Below are 19,107 nucleotides of genomic sequence, written 5' to 3' on the forward strand. Positions count from 1 at the left end.
GAAGAAATCGAATCAGTGATCAAAAATCTCCCAACAAATAAGAGCCCTGGACCTGATGGTTTCCCTGGGGAATTCTACCAGACATTTAAAACAGAATTAATCCCAATTCTTCTCAAGCTATTCCAAAAAATAGAAGTCGAAGGAAAACTCCCGGACTCATTTTATGAAGCCAGCATCACTCTGATTCCCAAGCCAGACAGAGATCCAACAAAAAAAGAGAAGAGTTCGCACTCAATTCAGGAGACAGTAGGGAGCCATTGAAGCTTTTTGGTAGGACATGGCACATCAGAGCTGTATTCTAGGAAGATTATCTTGCTGGAAGGGAATGAGACAGGCTGGAGAAGATAAAGAATGACAATGGCCTGGAGCTCCATTATGGACTGTTGACATCATCCAGGAGAGAATTAACAACGGGCAGGCTTGAGACGGTGGCCTGGGAGATAGAAAGAGGTCTTTTAAGTGTCATATACGAGATAACTTGGATGGGAAACTGAGAAGTAGGCACTGAAATACATGCGATTTTTTTTTTCAAATGAGCGGAAAAACCAAAAGGATAATAGTGATGCGTATTTCTAGAATCTCCTAAGGAAAATTCTTTTGCTCATTTTGGAGAGAATATGAGGTGTCCCTTGGTTGACCCAGTAACACCACTGTGGAATATGGATGGCATGTTTCATACTCGGATCACTGGAATTCTGAAAGTGCTGAAATAGTGACTTTGCGTAAAGAATAAGCACCACGTGATTAGCCAGAGGAAGCAGGCACTGTAACATTCAGATTGAATAAGCATGGGACCTGTCTGTCTCAGGAAGGAAGGCTGACATGATTAAAAACAACAACGAAATCAAACCAAAACTCCAGCCTGGAGCAGTTGACTTGTAAATCTGTGTGGTACACAGAATAGTCTGACCACCATCATGACCAGTAAAGTGTGTGTAATGTGCCACATGGCCACGAAGCTGGTGAGGAAAATGTAATCTTGGAGGGATAGAAGGCCTGTATCGGTGCTGGTCCAGAGCCTCTCACGTTCAAGCAGGCTTGATGAGAAGAACCATAACTTTCATACCTTATTTTCATGTTTCTTTTTATGACTTTGCACATCACAGGAGAATGTGGTAGTTCTGGGTCCCTTTATGTTGCTGGTGTATCTGGTCCTCCCTTGAAAGTATATCACTTGCTGTATAGCAGGGGCTTGGCAAATGAGGCATGTGGTTCCCTCAGGCTGCTCTAGAAAATTCCACAGATGGCCCATGATCCGCAGGCCTGAATCCTAAAGTCCTCAAGGCCCTGAGATGATCCCAGCAGCTAGAGTTGACCGTCTCCTCACAAAATGAAGCACAAATCTGAAAGGTCTGTTTAGAAGAATAGGTCCAGAAGCTATGCCAGGCAATTTGTTTTTATGCCAGGCAATGCTTTTAATGAACATCTTTTTATAGTCCATGTCAAAATCGATGCTTTGAAAATTGGGTTCTGCTTTTAAGTAAACCAATGCATTGTTTACCTCTAGTTGTATTTTGTGTGTGTGTGTGTGTGTGTGTGTGTGTGTGTGTGTTTTCTTTGTCAGTTGTATTTGCGCGACTTTAGTATGCTTTCTTAATGTGGCACACAGAGGTATATATATATATATATATATATATATATGCACTCCATTCTTTCAGATTGTTCAGGTGCTTGCGCAGAAAGACTCCACGCCATGGAGAACAATGGGGGAAGTAATTATTAAGTGAGACTCGAAAATTTTTGTTACTTTATCTACATAAATTCACCTGTCAACCTCTAAAATCCCATTTTTCCTTTTTTAAAAGACTCTCCTAACTTACATAACAGGTTTCTAAAATTATATGGGTTGAAAATCCAGGTAAGTTACGGCAGCTCCCTCTCTAAGAAGATCACGGCATCTTGGACAGAATGGCTAATTTGTCTTGCCCCCTCACCCTAGATATTGACGTTAGTTTGCATACCATGCTTGCTTCAGACGGAGTCACACAGGTCTAAATAAACAAATCTTCAAGCTTGCCATGAGTAACCTGACCAGAGAGAATGTCCTGGAAGGAAAGGGTTTCCCTGCACACTCCAGTGTGTTTGCGAGACAATCCAGAGGCTTTGTTTTTGTCACCTTCGTTTAAATTTAAATTTTCTTGTCAATGATGACTGGGCTTCTGGCCTTGGGAATAGAGCAGTCAGTCATTACCTCGTGCACTGGGTCAGCTGTCTGTGCAGCCTGTCTGTGTGTCCAGCTCTCCACACTGAAGCAGGATGGGATTTCAACAAGTGGGTATTTCTGGTCTGCAACAGCACTGACCGTGTCTCCTGGCTTGGGAGGAGGCAGGGGGGTGAGGGACGCAGGGGGCATGTTTAGGCGTCGGGATGCTGTTCTAGTCTCATGTTTCCTTAGCATGCTTTAAGATCCTGAAACGCCTTCCGAGTCACTCAGGAACAATTGGAATTCATAATGAAGTAACGGGAGGCTGTCTGATTACACTTCATAGTTGTTTTTTTTTTAGGTGATGGTCCATTTGCAGTAAATATGGTGTCTCATTTATTTGGGTAGTTGAGTTGATCTGAAACATTTATTCCTCAGTCTGTGGATGAAGGGAAAGCTTTGTGTCCTTGACCCCACTAAAGATCTAGTTCAATCCACTGCATGATAGTAGCTGTAAAAGAACTCGTGCACAGCGTCTCCTGTCCCCACACTCAGGGCACGCATGACTGTCTTCACTGTGTGGTCAGGGTTCTTAGGCTTTGACAGGAGTGTGTCCACCATGCCATCCATTGCTATAGGTAGTGCATTCAGTGGGATCATGGACAGAGGATGTCCCTTTGATATCTGCCCCCCCTCCCACTACCACCCTCCCATAGCACTTAGTCCAGGTCAAATGCATTCAGAATATCGTGGTGGTTGCCTCTCTGTCCAACTGTAAATGTATCCTAACGTGCAGCGAGGTACCTCCTATAGGCTGCTTAGATCACCCTGGCAGGCAGCTCCCTACCCTTCTTGGATTGTATGTCGTCATTAGGTAACGGGGATGAGACTGCTTTTACCACTTCACCGCTCAAGGGAAATGAATATCGTTTTGCCTTATTTTCTGGAGAGTCAGCTACACATTTTGATTAAAGGCTCTGTTTTATAGCTCGGTAATGCAAGTGAGCAGTGTTATGGATTGATGCCTTTAGGAAGTCGGTGATGTCTGATCATCTATCCATTTTTGAGGCTCAGATTGCTGGTAGTAAGATTAAGTGCTCTGATTTCATGACTCAGAAGTTGTTTCTCTTTGAATATAATAAGAAAACTGTAAAAATGGTACTGGTTTCTCCCAGGCCTTGGGAGAAAGCAAGCCTTTGGCTAGCGGCTGGATAAGAGATTGTATGATAGAGTCACGGCAAGGTCTCTTCAATCGCCATTAAAATTCTTTACGGCCCGTTGTATATTTAGCAGATGTTTTCTTTTTAAGATAAAAATATAGAAATAACTGTAATTGTATACCCAGAGTTATTTTTATGGGAACAAAACATTATTCTATTTATATACCTATATCACAGTTTCCATTGGGATTCCCTCCTTACCAGACCTTAATCTGGTTTGCGTTTTCATTACGGTCTTTCATAGTTTCCTGAATGTTCAACTAACAACAAAAAAAGGCATCAGGAACCAGAGAGGGAAAACTTAAAAAGTTGTGGCCTATTTTCTCCCCCTAACTTGGAGGACAATGCTTCTTACTAAATGAAGGGTATAAAATTAGGTATTTCCACGGTTGTATTTTTAAGTAGATGCCTGTACTTCTCTGTCCATTTGGAAACCTGGTCGATCCCACATGGCCACACATTCTATTTCTTCGGATTCCTGCTGTTTCTCCAGCTGCATTTGGGGGTTTCTGGGTTCGTTATGAATTTGTAGCATTTCATGAAGTGACACTTACTTATTACTCTTTTGCTTATTTGCTTATGGAAATTGTCCTGGCAGGCTTTCTGTAGTTTTAATTTTACTGCAAGTTAGCATGCCCGATAACTCTTTGCCAAGTAATTACATTTCTCCCCCATTTCAGCTGAGCTTTCAGCACAAGATTGGGATCCTTTACTGCAAAGCAGGCCAGAGCACAGAGGAGGAGATGTATAACAATGAGACGGCGGGACCAGCTTTTGAAGAATTCCTTGATCTTCTGGGCCAGAGAGTCCGACTGAAAGGATTCAGCAAATACCGAGCTCAGCTAGACAATAAAAGTAAGCTTCCTATCTGTGTGTGTGCACAAATCGAATTCTCCTAAGGTAGGCATACCGTGTAAGTCTAAGTGAGCAATCGCGTGCCCTCCTTTTCTTGACCCGAGCAGCAGCCTGGCCAAGCTTATTAGGGATAGAGTTTAGATTTCCTCAGACAAGCAGAGGAAGCACATTTCTCAAGAGGTGTGTGTTTCACACAAGCTCAGAAGGTCAATTCTTTTTTTGTAACACCCGCAGAGAGATTCCCCAGTGCTTCCTGAAGGATCTTTTAATATTTCCTTCTTTCCTTTAGCCTCCCCTCTTCTGCTGTACCTTTGTTCCAGAATATACCAAGGCCAGGCACTGCATTCGTTTCTAAAAGACAAAATATTAGCGCATCCGCTCCTGCCATGGTCTCGGGCTTGTTCTGTTCATTTCTGTTTTCACGATGTTAACTGGGGAATTGACGTGGTGGTTAAAAGCTGATGCATCCTATTTTCCAGTGACCTTACCCATGTCCCCTTGAGTGGGGCACATGTGAGCTCTGAGGTGCTGATTTAAAACACAGACTCTCCGCCTCCTACGATATGCGCATTTGTCTTGTATCTTCATTTAGGTAATCATATTCCTTCTGGTCCTCATAAATTCTAAAAATGTTATCTTTGTACTTGGCGCTGTTCGATTTCATTGCTATCAGCCTTTAAAATACCAGCCAGAGTAATTTTTGTGTATTTTGGAAAATTCTCCTTATTAACAAACAATTAACCACTGACTCTTAATAAAAGATGAGCAGTGGGGCGCCTGCGTGGCTCAGTCGGTTAGGCGTCCGACTTTGGCTCAGGTCATGATCTCACAATTCGTGAGTTCGAGTCCCACGTCAGGCTCTGTGCTGACAGCTCAGAGCCTGGAGCCTGCTTTGGACTCTGTGTCTCCCTCTCTGCCCCTTTCCCGCTCATGCTCTGTCTCTCTCTCCCTCTCCAAATAAATAAACATTAAATAAAAAAATAAGTAAATAAGATGAGCAGATAGATTCTACAGTTGGAGGATGTGGGAGAGCATGGAGCCCACTTCTGGTAGGGGTGGTCAAGTGGGAGCTTTTCCCCATGGGGCCATGTGTGTGAGGCCATCTGAGGTCCCATGGCTCCGTGCTCCTGGTCTCCTCTGTCACCTTGGACCCTCACTGATTCTCATCTACATCAGGGTGCTACTGGGGCTTTGTGTGCCTGTCAGTCAAGTCCAGCTTTTTGTCTTGTTTTTCTGGAAGTTAACACCTTAGAACTGGATGATAAGACCTAGAGGCAGTGTTAACTTGTACGCGGGCCCCTGTGTGTCCTTCACACACGCCAGGGCTGGAGTTTGATAATTGTATTGAATGCCTGTGGCTCATGCCTCAGATCTGTAAAGACTGGAGAATAATTTGTGACACCCACTGTGAATATCCACCCATTTGAAGAAAAATCACTGAGACGTTGCCTGGCTTTTCTTCTTTTTTCTTTGCCGACTCCCTTGCCTGCAAATCACCACCCACTCCCTAGAGGTGTGGGCATGCTGCCCTTTGGGACATCCTTCCTGGAAAGCCACTGCTGACATGGATTCATTATCATCCATGCCTGTCATCTTTCTTCAGCGGGGTGGATTGAGGAAACGTTGTAAGAACTTCTGATCCATCCATTCTGTAAAATCGCAACCTAGATAGTGTAAATATTTTCCTATGTATGAGAATGGACATCAGCTTTGAATTTTTGTGACCTAGGCGATGTCCTTGATACCTCACATATGCAGCACTAAGCACCTTTGCTCAAGGAAATGATAATGCGAGAACGAGATTTTGACACATTGATTCTCATAATCAGTGAATCCAAAGTATTTTTAGGAGTAAGGCATTCTGTGAGATGTGAAGTCTAAGACATCCCTTTAGTAAAGAAGAAGTTTCTAAGAATTACGTTTCATGACATGCTCAAATAATAGTATGTCTTTCATGGAACAGACACACACACACAAATCTTGCTTCTTACATTTACAAGAGTGGTAGTTTTCACCTTGTCCTCCCTCAGGACCTTGATCGGATCTGGACCTCAAGGAAAATTGGCAGCATTGGGCTGGAGTATCTGGGATGTCCTTTCTGGCTTAGAAATGGGTGCTTTCTGCCTCAAGTGCAAAGTGAAATGCAGTAGGAACAACAGGAACTTGAGCCACTAAGATGCTCTCTGCTCAGCGGAGTATGGACCCCAGGCCATGGACAGCCCCTCTCCAGTCTGGATGCAGAGGATCCAGGGACCACCATGATGGCTTACAGCTCTTGTCCAATAGAAATATTTGCAGCAGATCCTCAAACAAGCTCATTTGTTTACCTTCTCCATTACCGTACTGCCGTAGTGATATTTAAGATGAAAACTTTCAGAAAGTATAATTTCAGAAAGCCGTCTTGTAGTACTGTTTGGGAAAGACTAGTGATGATCTTTTTTTTTTTTTTTTTTTTTTTTTAATTTTAGAGAAAGTGGGGAGAGAGTGTCAGTAGGGGAAAGGGACAAGGGAGGGGAGGGAGAGAGAGAGAGAGAGAGAGAGAATGAGAGAGAATTTTAAGCAGGCTCCACGCTCAGCACAGAGCCCGATGTAGGGCTCAATCCCTGACCCTGGGATCTTGACCTGAGCCGAAATCAAGAGTCAGATGCTCAAGTGACTGAGCCCCCAGGTGCCCCAATGATCATGTTTTTACAAGTGTTTTCCCCCCAAAATGCATTTTTCTTCTCCTTCATTGCAATTTCCCAAAGCCGAAACCTATTGACCAGACTACTACCTACCTATAAGGAGTTCTCTAACTGAATTGTAATCATCTGAATAGCAGTGTGTTATGACGAGAGTCATTGAACGTGCTGGGTTATTTCATCCCCTGACCTTCGTGTTATTAGCCAGTCAGTTCTTCACAGAAGAAGACACTCATTGCTCCCTTATGACCATGCTTACTCACTTCCAAAGCCACATTCACTGTCAGGGTCTTTCACCAAGACATTTGGAATGGAATGTCACTTTCCATGATATCCTATGAAAAAATAACAAATATGTATTTAATACATAGTTAAAAGAGAAGATTGCTTTATTCGAGGACCAGTAACATACAGCTTATTAAATGAATATCCTCTCTTACCATCTGCAAGTTGATTTGTTAGTATCCATATGTAAACATTTTAAATTCTTTCCTTTTTTAGTTAAATTGCCTTCTCTGAGTACCTTCTCAGAATCAGCAAAACTGTATGTGCTACTTTCCCTAGAAAATTTTCAGGAATGCTTCTGAGTCAGAATGAATATTCAGGAAGAAAATAATAAAGGCCCGTGAATGCTAAATGTATTCATGTTTTTAAAGTAAATTAAAATATTTAGATTAAAAAAAAGTTAACCCACGGTGATTACTTAGATTTTCCTCAACAAACACAATGGAATAAACTTTGTTGTAAATGACCTTAAATAACACTGTGTTTTGTTTAAAAGGTAGAAAAATAAATCTATGTGTTGGTCAAAGATTGAAAAAGGCAGCCCCAGATTCTATTTACATCTTATTTTCTATGTATTTTTTCATCTTTATTTATCCATATTCAAAGTGGTTCGAAACTACACCCTGAAATTACGACCTAAGTGTTTTACAGTCACCATGTTTGTTCAGGTACCCAACACTCTCCGTCTATGATAATCTATTGATAATACAGGTGGGTTTTGAATTTGCAAAGAATCATTCTGCTTTTCAGAAGGTGAATAGCTGTATGATTAAGAGGAGTTCAGATGTCATAGTTTTTAACGTGTGTCAGTGTAAAATATCCAGAAAGAGATCACCTTCATTCTCCACCATCTTAATCATAGGACTTTATCCTTGCCTGTTGAAAAGAGAAGAAAAGTAATTACATCATTCAGGGAAAGAAATCCTGAACATTTTCTTGTTCTCATTTCCATATTAACTCAGTCCTGTTTCAGTTTTTGGAGTTCTGGAAGATCAAGTGCCCGAGAATCATGTTAAGAATTAACCGTAAACACACACACACTCCCAGATGGGGCAAGGATGGCTGCTAGTTGGCCCGTACCTGCAGACACTGGTTCGAAGTGGGAGGAACAGCACGCAGTAAGAGAGCGGAGCGGCCACCATGACATGGGTGGTTTATGGTTGCGTGCTTTGATGTTTGCAATTGAATCGCCTTTGGGAAAACGACTTTCTGAGCGTCACATTGCTAACTCTTGCAGTTGCCTGACTTATTTTTGTCATCACCCTCTGTTTTTAGCTGATTCTACAGGAACTCACTCCCTCTACACCACATACAAAGACTATGAGGTCATGTTCCACGTGTCTACCATGCTTCCCCACATGCCCAACAACAGACAGCAGGTAGGTCCTCCGTCCTCTTCCCAGATCCCAGGTCAGCCCGCCGATGGGCTTCGTGTAGTTACAAATTGCAAAGAGTCACTGATGGCAGGGGAGGGGGTGTTCTTGAATGGCATTAATAATCTTTGACTCTTTTATCATTTGGACGTATTTGTACTTTAAATGGGAGTATTTCTGCATCCGTTTTATTTCACTTTTTCCTTACGAAACTTGGAAACTCTTCCACACGCTCCTTTATTCCTTGCTAGGCAAAATCTTAACGGGAACCAGTGTCCCACTGTGTTCATTATTACTTATAATGGCTTATTTAGCCAGCCAGGTAACCCGAGCCCTGGCTTCTGCATATGGGTAGGTAACGTACTTCTAGAAAAATACCGAAAGGACGGATCTTATGACTTATTTGTGACATGATTCCACTTTAGTGGTTTGCTTGTATTTGGGTTAAATCAGGAGTTGAAACAAAGTTCATTTGCACGCACAGGAGGTTTATTTCTGATGTCACTTCACCGCACTCCTTTGCTATAAATACACTGATGTACCAGGGACGGCATAGGAATTGCTCGATAAGTTTATGTTAAATGAATTAAACTTCATTGCAGCAGAGAATTTTTCTTCTTCTTGTTGCTGTTTTTTTAAATGCTTATGAAACACAAGGAAGGTAGTCAAAATACACTTGTTGCGTAGAAACCCCGTCACGAATTGCAAGAACTACTTAGATCCTACAACTGGGAGGAGAAAGCAGGCCCCCAATTTCAGCCCAGCACTTTGCAGTGGAGGTGGCTCCTCTTCCCTTGTGCCTTCATCCCTTGTCCTTCCTGAATGATCTGCAGTGTTTTCTAATAATCATATCCCTTCCCACCATCATCAGAAGATCTATCTTTTGATCTCATATCTGTATGGGTTTTTTTTTTAAGAGACGGTGTTACAATCCCTAGATCGCATGGACATATTTATATATGTTTTAACCTAAAGGATTTCTAGCTCTTAAAAAAAAATTACCTGGATAATGCCAAACAGATTCACTCGTATTAAAAAGCTTAATTTAGAGCAGGACAGTTGCCTAGCAGATCCTTGTGAATCATTCAGGAATTAACCTCCATGTGAGTTGTTGCTCAGAAAACCAATAGGGCTTATTCGGGCCAAGAAACCTGTCGGTACGTTAGCAGAAGTAGAGCTAGTGCCTTTTGACCCTGGTCATCGAGTGTCCAAACTACAGAGCCCTTCCAGCTCCCTAATTATTTGAGCCGTTGGACTCCCACTGGATTGGCCTCGTCATCTGCCATGGGAAGCCTCTGGAATTCTGAAGTCTGCTGGGCATCGCTGTTAGCAGGACTCAAACCAGGCTTGCCCTGCCCCCTTTCTGTTACGTGGTGATTGAAATCTGGGGGTTTATGAGTTCTCCACACCTGACTTTTTCACTGCAACTGTCCTTAAAGCCCTACACACACACACACACACACACACACACACACACACACACACACACACTAGTAGATGGAGGGACAGGGTTGGGGAGTGGGGGATGGATGGGTGTCTTAAACTTTCCAAACTGGAAATTAAACAGAAAAAGAAATCCCCTGTAAATTAATACTATCCATTATAGACTCTGTAGGTTAAAGACTTATTTCATTACCTCCTTAAGTTTGTTGTTGTTGTTGTTGTTGTTGTTGTTGTTTTACCTTGAATGAGAATCCAAGCCATCGAGTCATTATGCTGATGAGTTAGAGGTAGAAAACTGTAAAATTCTTTTGCTTTTTTAAGTGTTCTTATGGAGTCTGGAATCCATATGATCCTCAATATGGCCCATTGGGGACCATGTACTAACCAGTCCGTGTACTAACCAGTCTGTGGGCAAGTGTTTGTAATCTAAAGGGGATGGCGAAGAGTGGAGATAAGGGTCAGTGGGCATATCCTGAACTCACCACAGCCAGCCACCGTGCCCTGTGGCTTCGGGTAAGGTCTTAGACTCTCAAGAAATTTGATAATATAATGAGGACATGGTTCAGATGGCCAGCAATGGCTGCTTGGAGCCCTGTGTTGAGAAGGATTCTGGGGGACAGCATCTGGGCTCAGAGGGAAAAACGTATTTTAGAGATACTTTCCCCGGGTTTGGCCGTGGGGAGATGCAGCAGACGTGATCTTTGGACTAGATGATACACAATGTTTTGGTCTTAACTGTCAGATTTCTGTGATTCTGGGTCCCCCTTCGAGGCTTCGGCCTCTAGGTGGAAAAACAGCTTCAACAGAAAAATGTGGCAGTTAAGAGCAGGAATTCTGGACCACTCTATCGGGATTTGATTCCCAGCTACTTGCTTTGTGACCTTGAGCAAAAATTTTCTATGCTTTAGTTTCCTTTGTCCCTGAATACAGGGACTTTGATCCCATTTCTTCCTGTAGGTGTCCATGTGCACCCAGGACCATACCCAGAGTACGGTAAGTGGGCAGTAAATAAATACTTGTCCGGTGAATGAATGAACCTTTCGTGGACGGTGGCTGGAATTAGACCAGCTACTGCATGTAAAGCACGCGATAATGCCTGGCACAAAGTGCGTTCAGTAAGTTTTAGTGGCTGTTACTATTTCACCACTTATTAGATAATAAAGGACAAGTATTTTAAATGACTTAATTTGCATGTTATTTCCCCGTTCCCAATCCTAGAGATCTGTTATGGAAAACTGAGGCCTGGAGTTGAGATCATAAGGGGCCAACTTATCAATAATCTCAGAAGATCATGTTCACTGTGGCATGTAATATTTTGCTCATCCTGGGTTGTTATCAGAATATTCTGTTTGTAGCTAAAAATGCAGTCTTTGGAACACGTCCTTCCCAGATTTGTTCTGGGTTGTACCGACTCCCTCCACGTCTCCCACACACCCTACCCGTGCCTACAGATTATGTTAATACCAGGGGTAGAAATGTCTGGAATGACCAGCCGGGCTCATGAGTGCAGTGTCAGGCCACAGAACACGGCCTAGTTAGCTGGCCTGCACACGAATTGTGCCTGTAACCTTGGCCTCATGAGTGCCACAGTATTTGTGACTCTTCAACTGGTCCAGACTTGTCTGCATCAGATAGAATTTCTTGTGTTTGTTCTCGGAGTAAATCAAGCTGAACGCCGATTCCACAATGCATTAAAAGTCTTTAGAGAGTTTACCACTATTGCAAAAGAGTTTGGTGTTTGGAGTGTATGACTCTCATGAGGAAAACCTAGCCAGCCTCAGGGAATGACAAGAAAGCCTGCTCTCAGAGTGGTTTCCTGTCTTCCCTGAAGACCCGTGGTTGTCTCTGGGTCAGTCTGGCAGTCAGGTCTCCTTTTCCCAGGGCTGTCTCCCTGCCTGCCTCCCCTCTGCTTGTCCTGGAGGCAGGTCATAGATCAGCATCATGGGATATTATCAGTGGAAAGAAACCACAAATGAGCTTCAGTCTGCACTTTTCTTCAATCTAACTACATAAAATGGACAAAGGGAGCACGGTGCCTGGCACAGAGTCAATTTTTATTATTTTTAAAATGTACCAGTAAAGGTAGAACTGCTCTGCTTCGGAGAGGTATCCAAGCCCCCTGGATACCTAAAGAATAAGGCCAAGCTGCTAGGTCTTGGACATTCCATTTGAAGAATACTGGTGTTAGCCTAGAGACAGACTTGACCTCTACAGAGGTCGTGGAGACACAGCTTGTTAGGTCTGAGCCAGCCTGGAACCGTTCTCCATATAATTTGGATAAATGGCCGGCCTGTCTTCGGGAGCTTGTGTGTGCACTTCTGTAAGTCCCTAATTGGAACTGCTAAGGGACCCTTCGTATACGGGAGGAATCTAGCTCATTAAGTGCTATACGAGCAAGTCCTGACTGCAGTTGGGCTGACGTATAAATAATAATATGGGATATTTTGGAAGAATAAAATGCCTATTCAGCATTCCATGATTAGATTTATCCCCAGGCCCTGACTAGGAATGTGTACTTATACCAGATAGTAAGAATGATTGCTTATAGTAGGTTGGTAGGACCCAGTATCAGAAATACTTGTGTCTTCATATCCCTCCTCTTAATCTTCACTTTAAAAATCCACATCCTTGAAAAAAAAAAAAAAATCCACATCCTTGGTTTATTTCTGTTCCTCCATTTGCAGAATATCCTGCCTTGCCTGCCTAACTGGTTTGTACATTTACTCTTCCTAGCAGTTAAATAGTTTGTTTTATATACTGTTTTATAGTAAATGTTTTATGTAATATTTTTATATCAGTTGTATAAAGTGTATCAGCCATGAATTCTTAAAACTGCAGTTGAATTTGATAATGATCTTGCTGATCTAAGAGTGGTTAGTTACCCTTTCTTTCTTTTTGTGGGGAGTTACTGAGTAGTTAGTTCACTTCCTTTGTGTGGGGAGCAGTAGACAAGGCTTCCCATCCCTGGATTACAGCTCTTTTGTATTTATGCGGTCATATGCATAGGTTTCCCGCTCTTTCTTATCATGCTACTGTTCTACATTCTACCTTCCACGGGAAACTCCAGATGTCTCTTAAATATCAAAACAAAATTCTAACCACTGGTGTTGAGTCCTGAGGATAGAGTGTGTGAGGGTGTGTGTGTGCATGTGTGTGTGTGTGGGGGGGATGTTGTGTGACCGCATGTCAAGGTGGGGGGGTGTTGTGTGACCACATGTCAAATTAGAAAGGTCTGTGAAGTGGAAGAAGCTAGCCCTTCATGTGAGGGGGAGGAACTTCCCAAGCAAAGGGATAGCAAGTGTAAAGTCCCTGTGGCAGAAACAAGCTGCATTGTTGGAAGGATGAGGAAGCTAGCTGGGAGGGAGAAGGGAGTGAGTGGGTGATAAGGTCAGAGAGGTGGGAAGGTTAGGGTCGAAGGACTCGTGGTCAACCCTATTCCTAATGACGGGGCATTAGATTCCAACCCAAGGACTAAGATCCAGAACTTATGAATGGTTTGCACCAGAGCGCATTTAATTTTTGGCTCAGTTCTGGGCTCACCTCTCTGAACTTCAGAACGTGTAAGGTAATCGTTTAATGATACAGTTTTCTCTTTGAAGTCATGCTAATTTTCACACCTTTGCTTCTTAAGACAGGAGTCTTTCTCTGGAGATCAGCTTTGGCCAATGTCAAATTAAACTTTCCCTTCACTAATTCAGACTCTCAGAAACTTCTGAGCTAAATCCCAGCTGCATTTCTTTTATATTGTACAGCGTGCATCCCACTCCCCTCCAGAATTAGGTGCAAAATGCTTTTTCTTACAATGCTAAAAAAATAAAATAAAATAATAATGAGCCTGTTTGCTTAGAGGCCAATAGATCTGACTTAACTTTTTGCCGCCTTTGATCCAGGCGTGGCTACCTGACCGTTGTTTGAACTTGCCTTTGATTGTCGCCCCAGTTAAAACTGGTCCTGTGAGGCCCAGAAGTTAGGTGAGGGAATTGAGAATAAACCCAAAGGTTGCAATTTACGCAGCATCTGGATGCTTTTTGGGTGAAGATTCACATTTCACTCTTCTTGTCCTGTTTCACTGCCTGAATGAAGCTTTGGAAATTTCATAGGATTCACTATGTAAATCTGTCTAACGATAATTTTTTAATAAAAGGTCTCTTTTAATAAGTTTATTTATTTTGAGAGAGATAGAGAGAGTGCACAAGAGCGTGCACACATAAGGACGGGCAGAGAGAAAGAATCCCAAACAGGCTCAGTGCAGAGCCTGACACAGGAGTCAAACCCACAAACCATGAGATCATGACCTGAGGTGAAACCAAGAGTCGGACGCTCAACCTACTGAGCCACCCAGGTGCCCCTGTCTAACACAATATTTATTAACTCATTCTTGCAGCCGAAGACACAGTGTGGTTCTCTTGGCACCGAAAAGTGCTTCACGTGTTCTAGAAAGGAGGAGTTAGCGCTAGACGGCGTCGGTCCTGAATTCCTGAAACAAATAGTGCCATCGGGGTCTTGGTAACCCTGGGCTTTGCCTTCATATCTTGCTGGGTTGCCACACCCTTTCCCCTTCCTGTTCTGGACTCTGCACAGAATTTCACTGACCAATTAGAAGACAAACATAACTAACAACTAAAGAAAAATGTTTTTCTTCATATAAGAAGTCTAAAAAATTAATTAGGTTATCTAATGTTTAGCAAGATTGTGGAAAACAGTGAATATTTCCGTTAACCCTCCAGATGTCCTATTTCTTTTAGGCTCTAAACAAATTCAGGCATTCTTTTAATGGGCAAGGTGTTAATTTTTCTTTATTCTCCTGCAGAGAGCTTTAGGTTTTACTTGGCTGATGACTGTCCTTTTACCCTGCCCCGCCAAGCAGTTTATTGCCTCACCAAGTGCATTTTGCAACCCTCGTTAAATTAACTTGCTTTTACTTGTTTTTTTTAATAAAATTTTTTTAATGTTTTATTTGTTTCTGAGAGAGAGAGAGACAGCGTGAGAAGGGGAGGGTCAGAAAGAGGGGGAGACACAATATCTGAAACAGGCTCCAGGCTCTGAGCCTGACGCAGGGCTCAAACCCACAAATTGTGAGATCATGACCTGAGTCGAAGTCGACCACCCAACCGACTGAGCCATCCAGGAGCCCCATGTTTTTAAAAATATTTTTAATGTTTATTTTTGAGAGACAGTGCGAGCAGGGGGAGGGGGGCAGAGAGAGAGGGAGACACAGAATGTGAAGCAGGCTCCAGGCTCTAAGCTAGCTGTCAGCACAGAGCCTGATGCAGGGCTTGAACTCACAAACTACAAGATCATGACCTGAGCCAAAGTGAGACACTTAACCGACTGAGCCACCCAGGCTCCCCTTAACTAGACTTTTTTGGCCCCTGTTATGAAGCCAAAGAATATGCTTTGGAAGGGACGTGTTGTTGAGGGAACTGGCCCCAAAGTTGTGCTTTCAATATTCCTGTGGTGCAAAGTGTAGAATTGGATCCAGTGTCTTCCTTCTGCTCTAGAAGAAAATAGAAGGGAATAGCTGTCCAGTTTGCTGTGGCTCCTGCAGCAGCGAGGAGGCACTGATGAATGAGTTTATGCCTGATTAATTTGAGAGGGCTGGCCAAGGTCTAGTTCAAGTAAGCAGCCACACAGGCAGGAGGGAGGGGCTGCAGAATTCGCTGTGTCGCCTTGGCCATCATGACTGCCATCTTTCTCTCTGTCAATCTGAGAACTCATGTGTTTCAAGGATGTCGAGTAAAGTATGATGTCAGCTATTGTATGTGATGTTCAGCAGAGGTGGTGAACACAATGTTAGGTATTTAAGATACATTTTTTTAACTTTTCATTTGTTCCTGATTTTCTGTTACCCTGTTTTAGTACCTATAAATCCTGGATTTCAGTTATTGTGGAGATGAGGGAAGAACATCTTAAGCTAGCACAATTTTCAGTATTGATATTTATTTTAGACTCTCCACCACGTGTGCTTTGGTTTGTTCCTTGAAGTAGCCCTATGAGGCTGTCTTCCTAGTAGACTCCGCCTCCTTTCTTAGACCCTGGGGTTCAAAGTCCTTTGGCTTCAACCCTTCTTTGTTTGAAAGATGCAGGTGGGAAGTACGGATCTCCCTATTTCTCCACCATCTTGGCCCGAACCCTGATGTTTCCTTTAGATACTTATCCTTCCTCCCATTTTCTTCTTTACATGAAATGTTTATTGCAATTCTTGTCTGTGTCCATCTGTAGTATGGGTAAATAATCACACACCATGTAGGACCGAGTTTGCTACTGATTTTTTTACATGTGTCCGAAATGGCACCTTTAACTTACTGAGCAAACATTTTTAAAACTCCAGATGGCTTGTTGGGTCTGTATTAATGTAAATTTGTATACGTTCAACACTTGACCCCAACAGTAAGGTGACTTTTTTTGTGCGTCTGACTTGAACCATGCTGGTTTAACTGGGAGTTTATCAGCATACGAATCAGTAACTTAACTGGCCTATGGAGATCTCTGGGAGAAGGAACATTTCATCCCCACGTTTCCAGACCTTCTATCGTGCTACATCACAAGTCCGAGGCCTGACAGTGAAACTCTTTTTTATATGGGCTTCAAAGCCTTTAAGAGTTGAACTTAATGCTCTTTGCAGTGAGGTATGTTCCATAGGTGCCAAATAAAATTAAGAGCAAGCTCGTTGCCTTTGTTATTGCTAGTAAAGAGAGATTTACTACCTGAGATTATCTCATTCCTGCAGTGACATCACCAGCTCCTTTAAAGATTATTGTATCTAATAAAACTGCAGATCACAAAGTTTGTGAGCACAGATACTGTGGTTTTTTGCTTGCATCAACTCAGAGAGGGCTTTTGTGTATGGATTTATCGACATATATCCAAAGGTGTGATCTCAGTTTCACTGCACAGTGTTGTGTGGCTGTGATCGCTTATCTCTATCACCCATTTATTCATTCAGCAAATGTGTACTGGGTGTCGGCTAGGTCCTGGACAGGCCATTAAAAACTAGGAGATCAGAAGTCGGCAAGATCGGTCTCCTACCCTTCTGAAGATTATGACCTGATGCACAAGTAGATCAACAGTTAGCACAGAGGATGGCAACTAATGTAATAGAAATCGGCCTGGGCATCAGGGTGGAGTGCCAAGGTAGGCTTGCCAAGAAAGTTCCTTTCCGGTGAGGTGATAATCTAAGGAGAGCCCTGAGTGAGTTGTCTAGGAGAAAGTTGGGGTGGAAGGGAACATTCTAGGCAAAAGGGATATCAGAAATCATGCTATTAAAATTTGACTGTCTAGGGGCTCCTGGGTGGCTTGTTGGGTTAAGTGTCTGACTCTTGGATTCAGCCCAGGTCATGATCTCATGGTTCATGGGTTCAAGTCCCACGTGGGCTCAGAGCCTGGAGCCTGCTTCAGATTCTATGTCTCCCTCTCTCTCTGCCCCTCCTCCCCCTCAAAAATAAACATTAAAAAAATTTTTTAATCAAAAGATGAGAGTTGTATATTTTGCCCCATTTGGTTTTTACAGAAAACCTTGCTGGTAACTCTTTGTGTGTTCGCTTTCTTGACCGCAGCTTCTGAGGAAAAGGCATATAGGAAATGACATTGTGACCATTGTCTTCCAAGAACCCGGAGCACTTCCTTTCACCCCAAGAAGCATCCGGTCTCACTTTCAGCATGTCTTTGTCATAGTCAAAGTGCACAATCCATGTACTGAAAACGTGTGCTACAGGTGAGTCCACCACCCCTGCCGCCATATTCTCTCGGGTCTATTTCAGCAGAACACCTTCTCCTGAAATACCTCTGTTTTCTAATTATTATCTCTAACCCCATAATTATCCTTTTATTCTTTTTCTAATTGTATTTCCACTGTCTTCAGTCAGGTAGTTTCTGTAAGAAATAATTGCCTCTTCTCTTGCTTTGAAAAATGAAATTCAGCGTTGTAGATTACATGTTTCCTCAATTGCCCCCTCAAAAGCGGCATCCAGACCCTGCCGGAACCATAGCTTCCTTGATACCAGCCTCAGAGGTGGATCGCGTGGCCATTTCAGCTCTTTGCTAGCAGAAGTAGCTCCTATGGCGCTAAAATATTTCTTCTCCTCCAAGATCTTAGAAACACTCCCTCCCACAGGGCGCCTGAGACCAGGAGTTGGCACTTTCTTTAGTGATTTCAAAGGGCCATATGCGTGTGGCACCTGGATGGCTCAGATGGTTAGGCAGCTGCCTTGATTTTAGCTCAGGCCATGATCTCACAGTTAGTGAGTTCTAGCCCTGTGTCAGGGTCTGCACTGCCAGCACGGATCCTGCTTGGGACTCTCTAGAGCTCCCTCTCTCGCTCTCTGCCCCTCCCCTGCTTGTGCTCTCTCTCTCTCTCTCAAAAATAATAAATACATAAACATTAAAATAAACATTTTTTTAAAAGTCCATATGCGTGCCCCAAAACCCCTCTGTTCCCTCTTCTCCCTCCCCGAAGACTCTTCTGGATGAAGTAGTTGCTGCCGGAAGATTTGGGGGTGTTGGTAAAAGAGTGGTTCTCTGACCTGGGTTTAGAATCCAGCCCTGCTGCTCGCAGTGCTTTGCATACGTTATTTTACCTTCAATTTCCTCTCTTAAAGTGGAGGGTAATAGTACCTACACCCATGTGTAGGCTAAGGAGCAGAAATCATGCAGAATGCCTCTGAGAGCAACTGGCACTCCCCAAAGGTTATTTCCCTTTATCATCCTAAAACAGTGAGTGCCGGTTCAGCCACCCTCTGGGCCCGAGGAGTGGGGGCGCATGTGTGTGTGCCAGGCGGGGATGGGGAGACCCCCCAAGACCGTGAAGGGTACCCTCCTGAAGGCAGAGAAACCAGTCTGTGTGGTAGATGTTGCCAGTTTACCACCCCGCCCAGCCCAGAGGAACACAAGAGCCTGTAAACTGGTAGTTCTCAGCCCGAATGGTACCTCGCGGTCAGGTTGTTAAATGTGGAAATTCTCTGGCCCTCCCGTGCCAGTTTGCCAGTGTCATGGACCTGGAATTGACTTCAACATCTGCGTTCTCCTCCCCTGGGGATTCTTACTCACATCTGGACGAAAGACCCCTGGCCTAAATGATATTAAAAAAAAAAAAAGAATAACCTCCATTC

The 19,107-nt window shown here is 43.3% G+C and overlaps 1 protein-coding gene across 3 annotated transcripts in view; it reads left to right on the top strand.

Annotated features, from left to right (window-relative positions):
- Positions 1–19,107, top strand: part of SIPA1L2 (signal induced proliferation associated 1 like 2) — a 228,323-nt gene that overhangs the window by 141,387 nt on the left and 67,829 nt on the right. For all 3 annotated transcript variants that reach the window (XM_039248839.1, XM_039248841.1, XM_039248842.1), the window contains exons 6-8: positions 4,044–4,218; positions 8,460–8,563; positions 17,557–17,714. In XM_039248839.1, the coding sequence (XP_039104770.1) occupies positions 4,044–4,218; positions 8,460–8,563; positions 17,557–17,714 (437 nt within the window). The remainder of the gene's footprint in view (positions 1–4,043; positions 4,219–8,459; positions 8,564–17,556; positions 17,715–19,107) is intronic.

This window comes from Hyaena hyaena, unplaced genomic scaffold (assembly GCF_003009895.1).
Source record: "Hyaena hyaena isolate Hyena2069 unplaced genomic scaffold, ASM300989v1 scaffold_319, whole genome shotgun sequence".
NCBI classification, from domain to species: domain Eukaryota; kingdom Metazoa; phylum Chordata; class Mammalia; order Carnivora; family Hyaenidae; genus Hyaena; species Hyaena hyaena.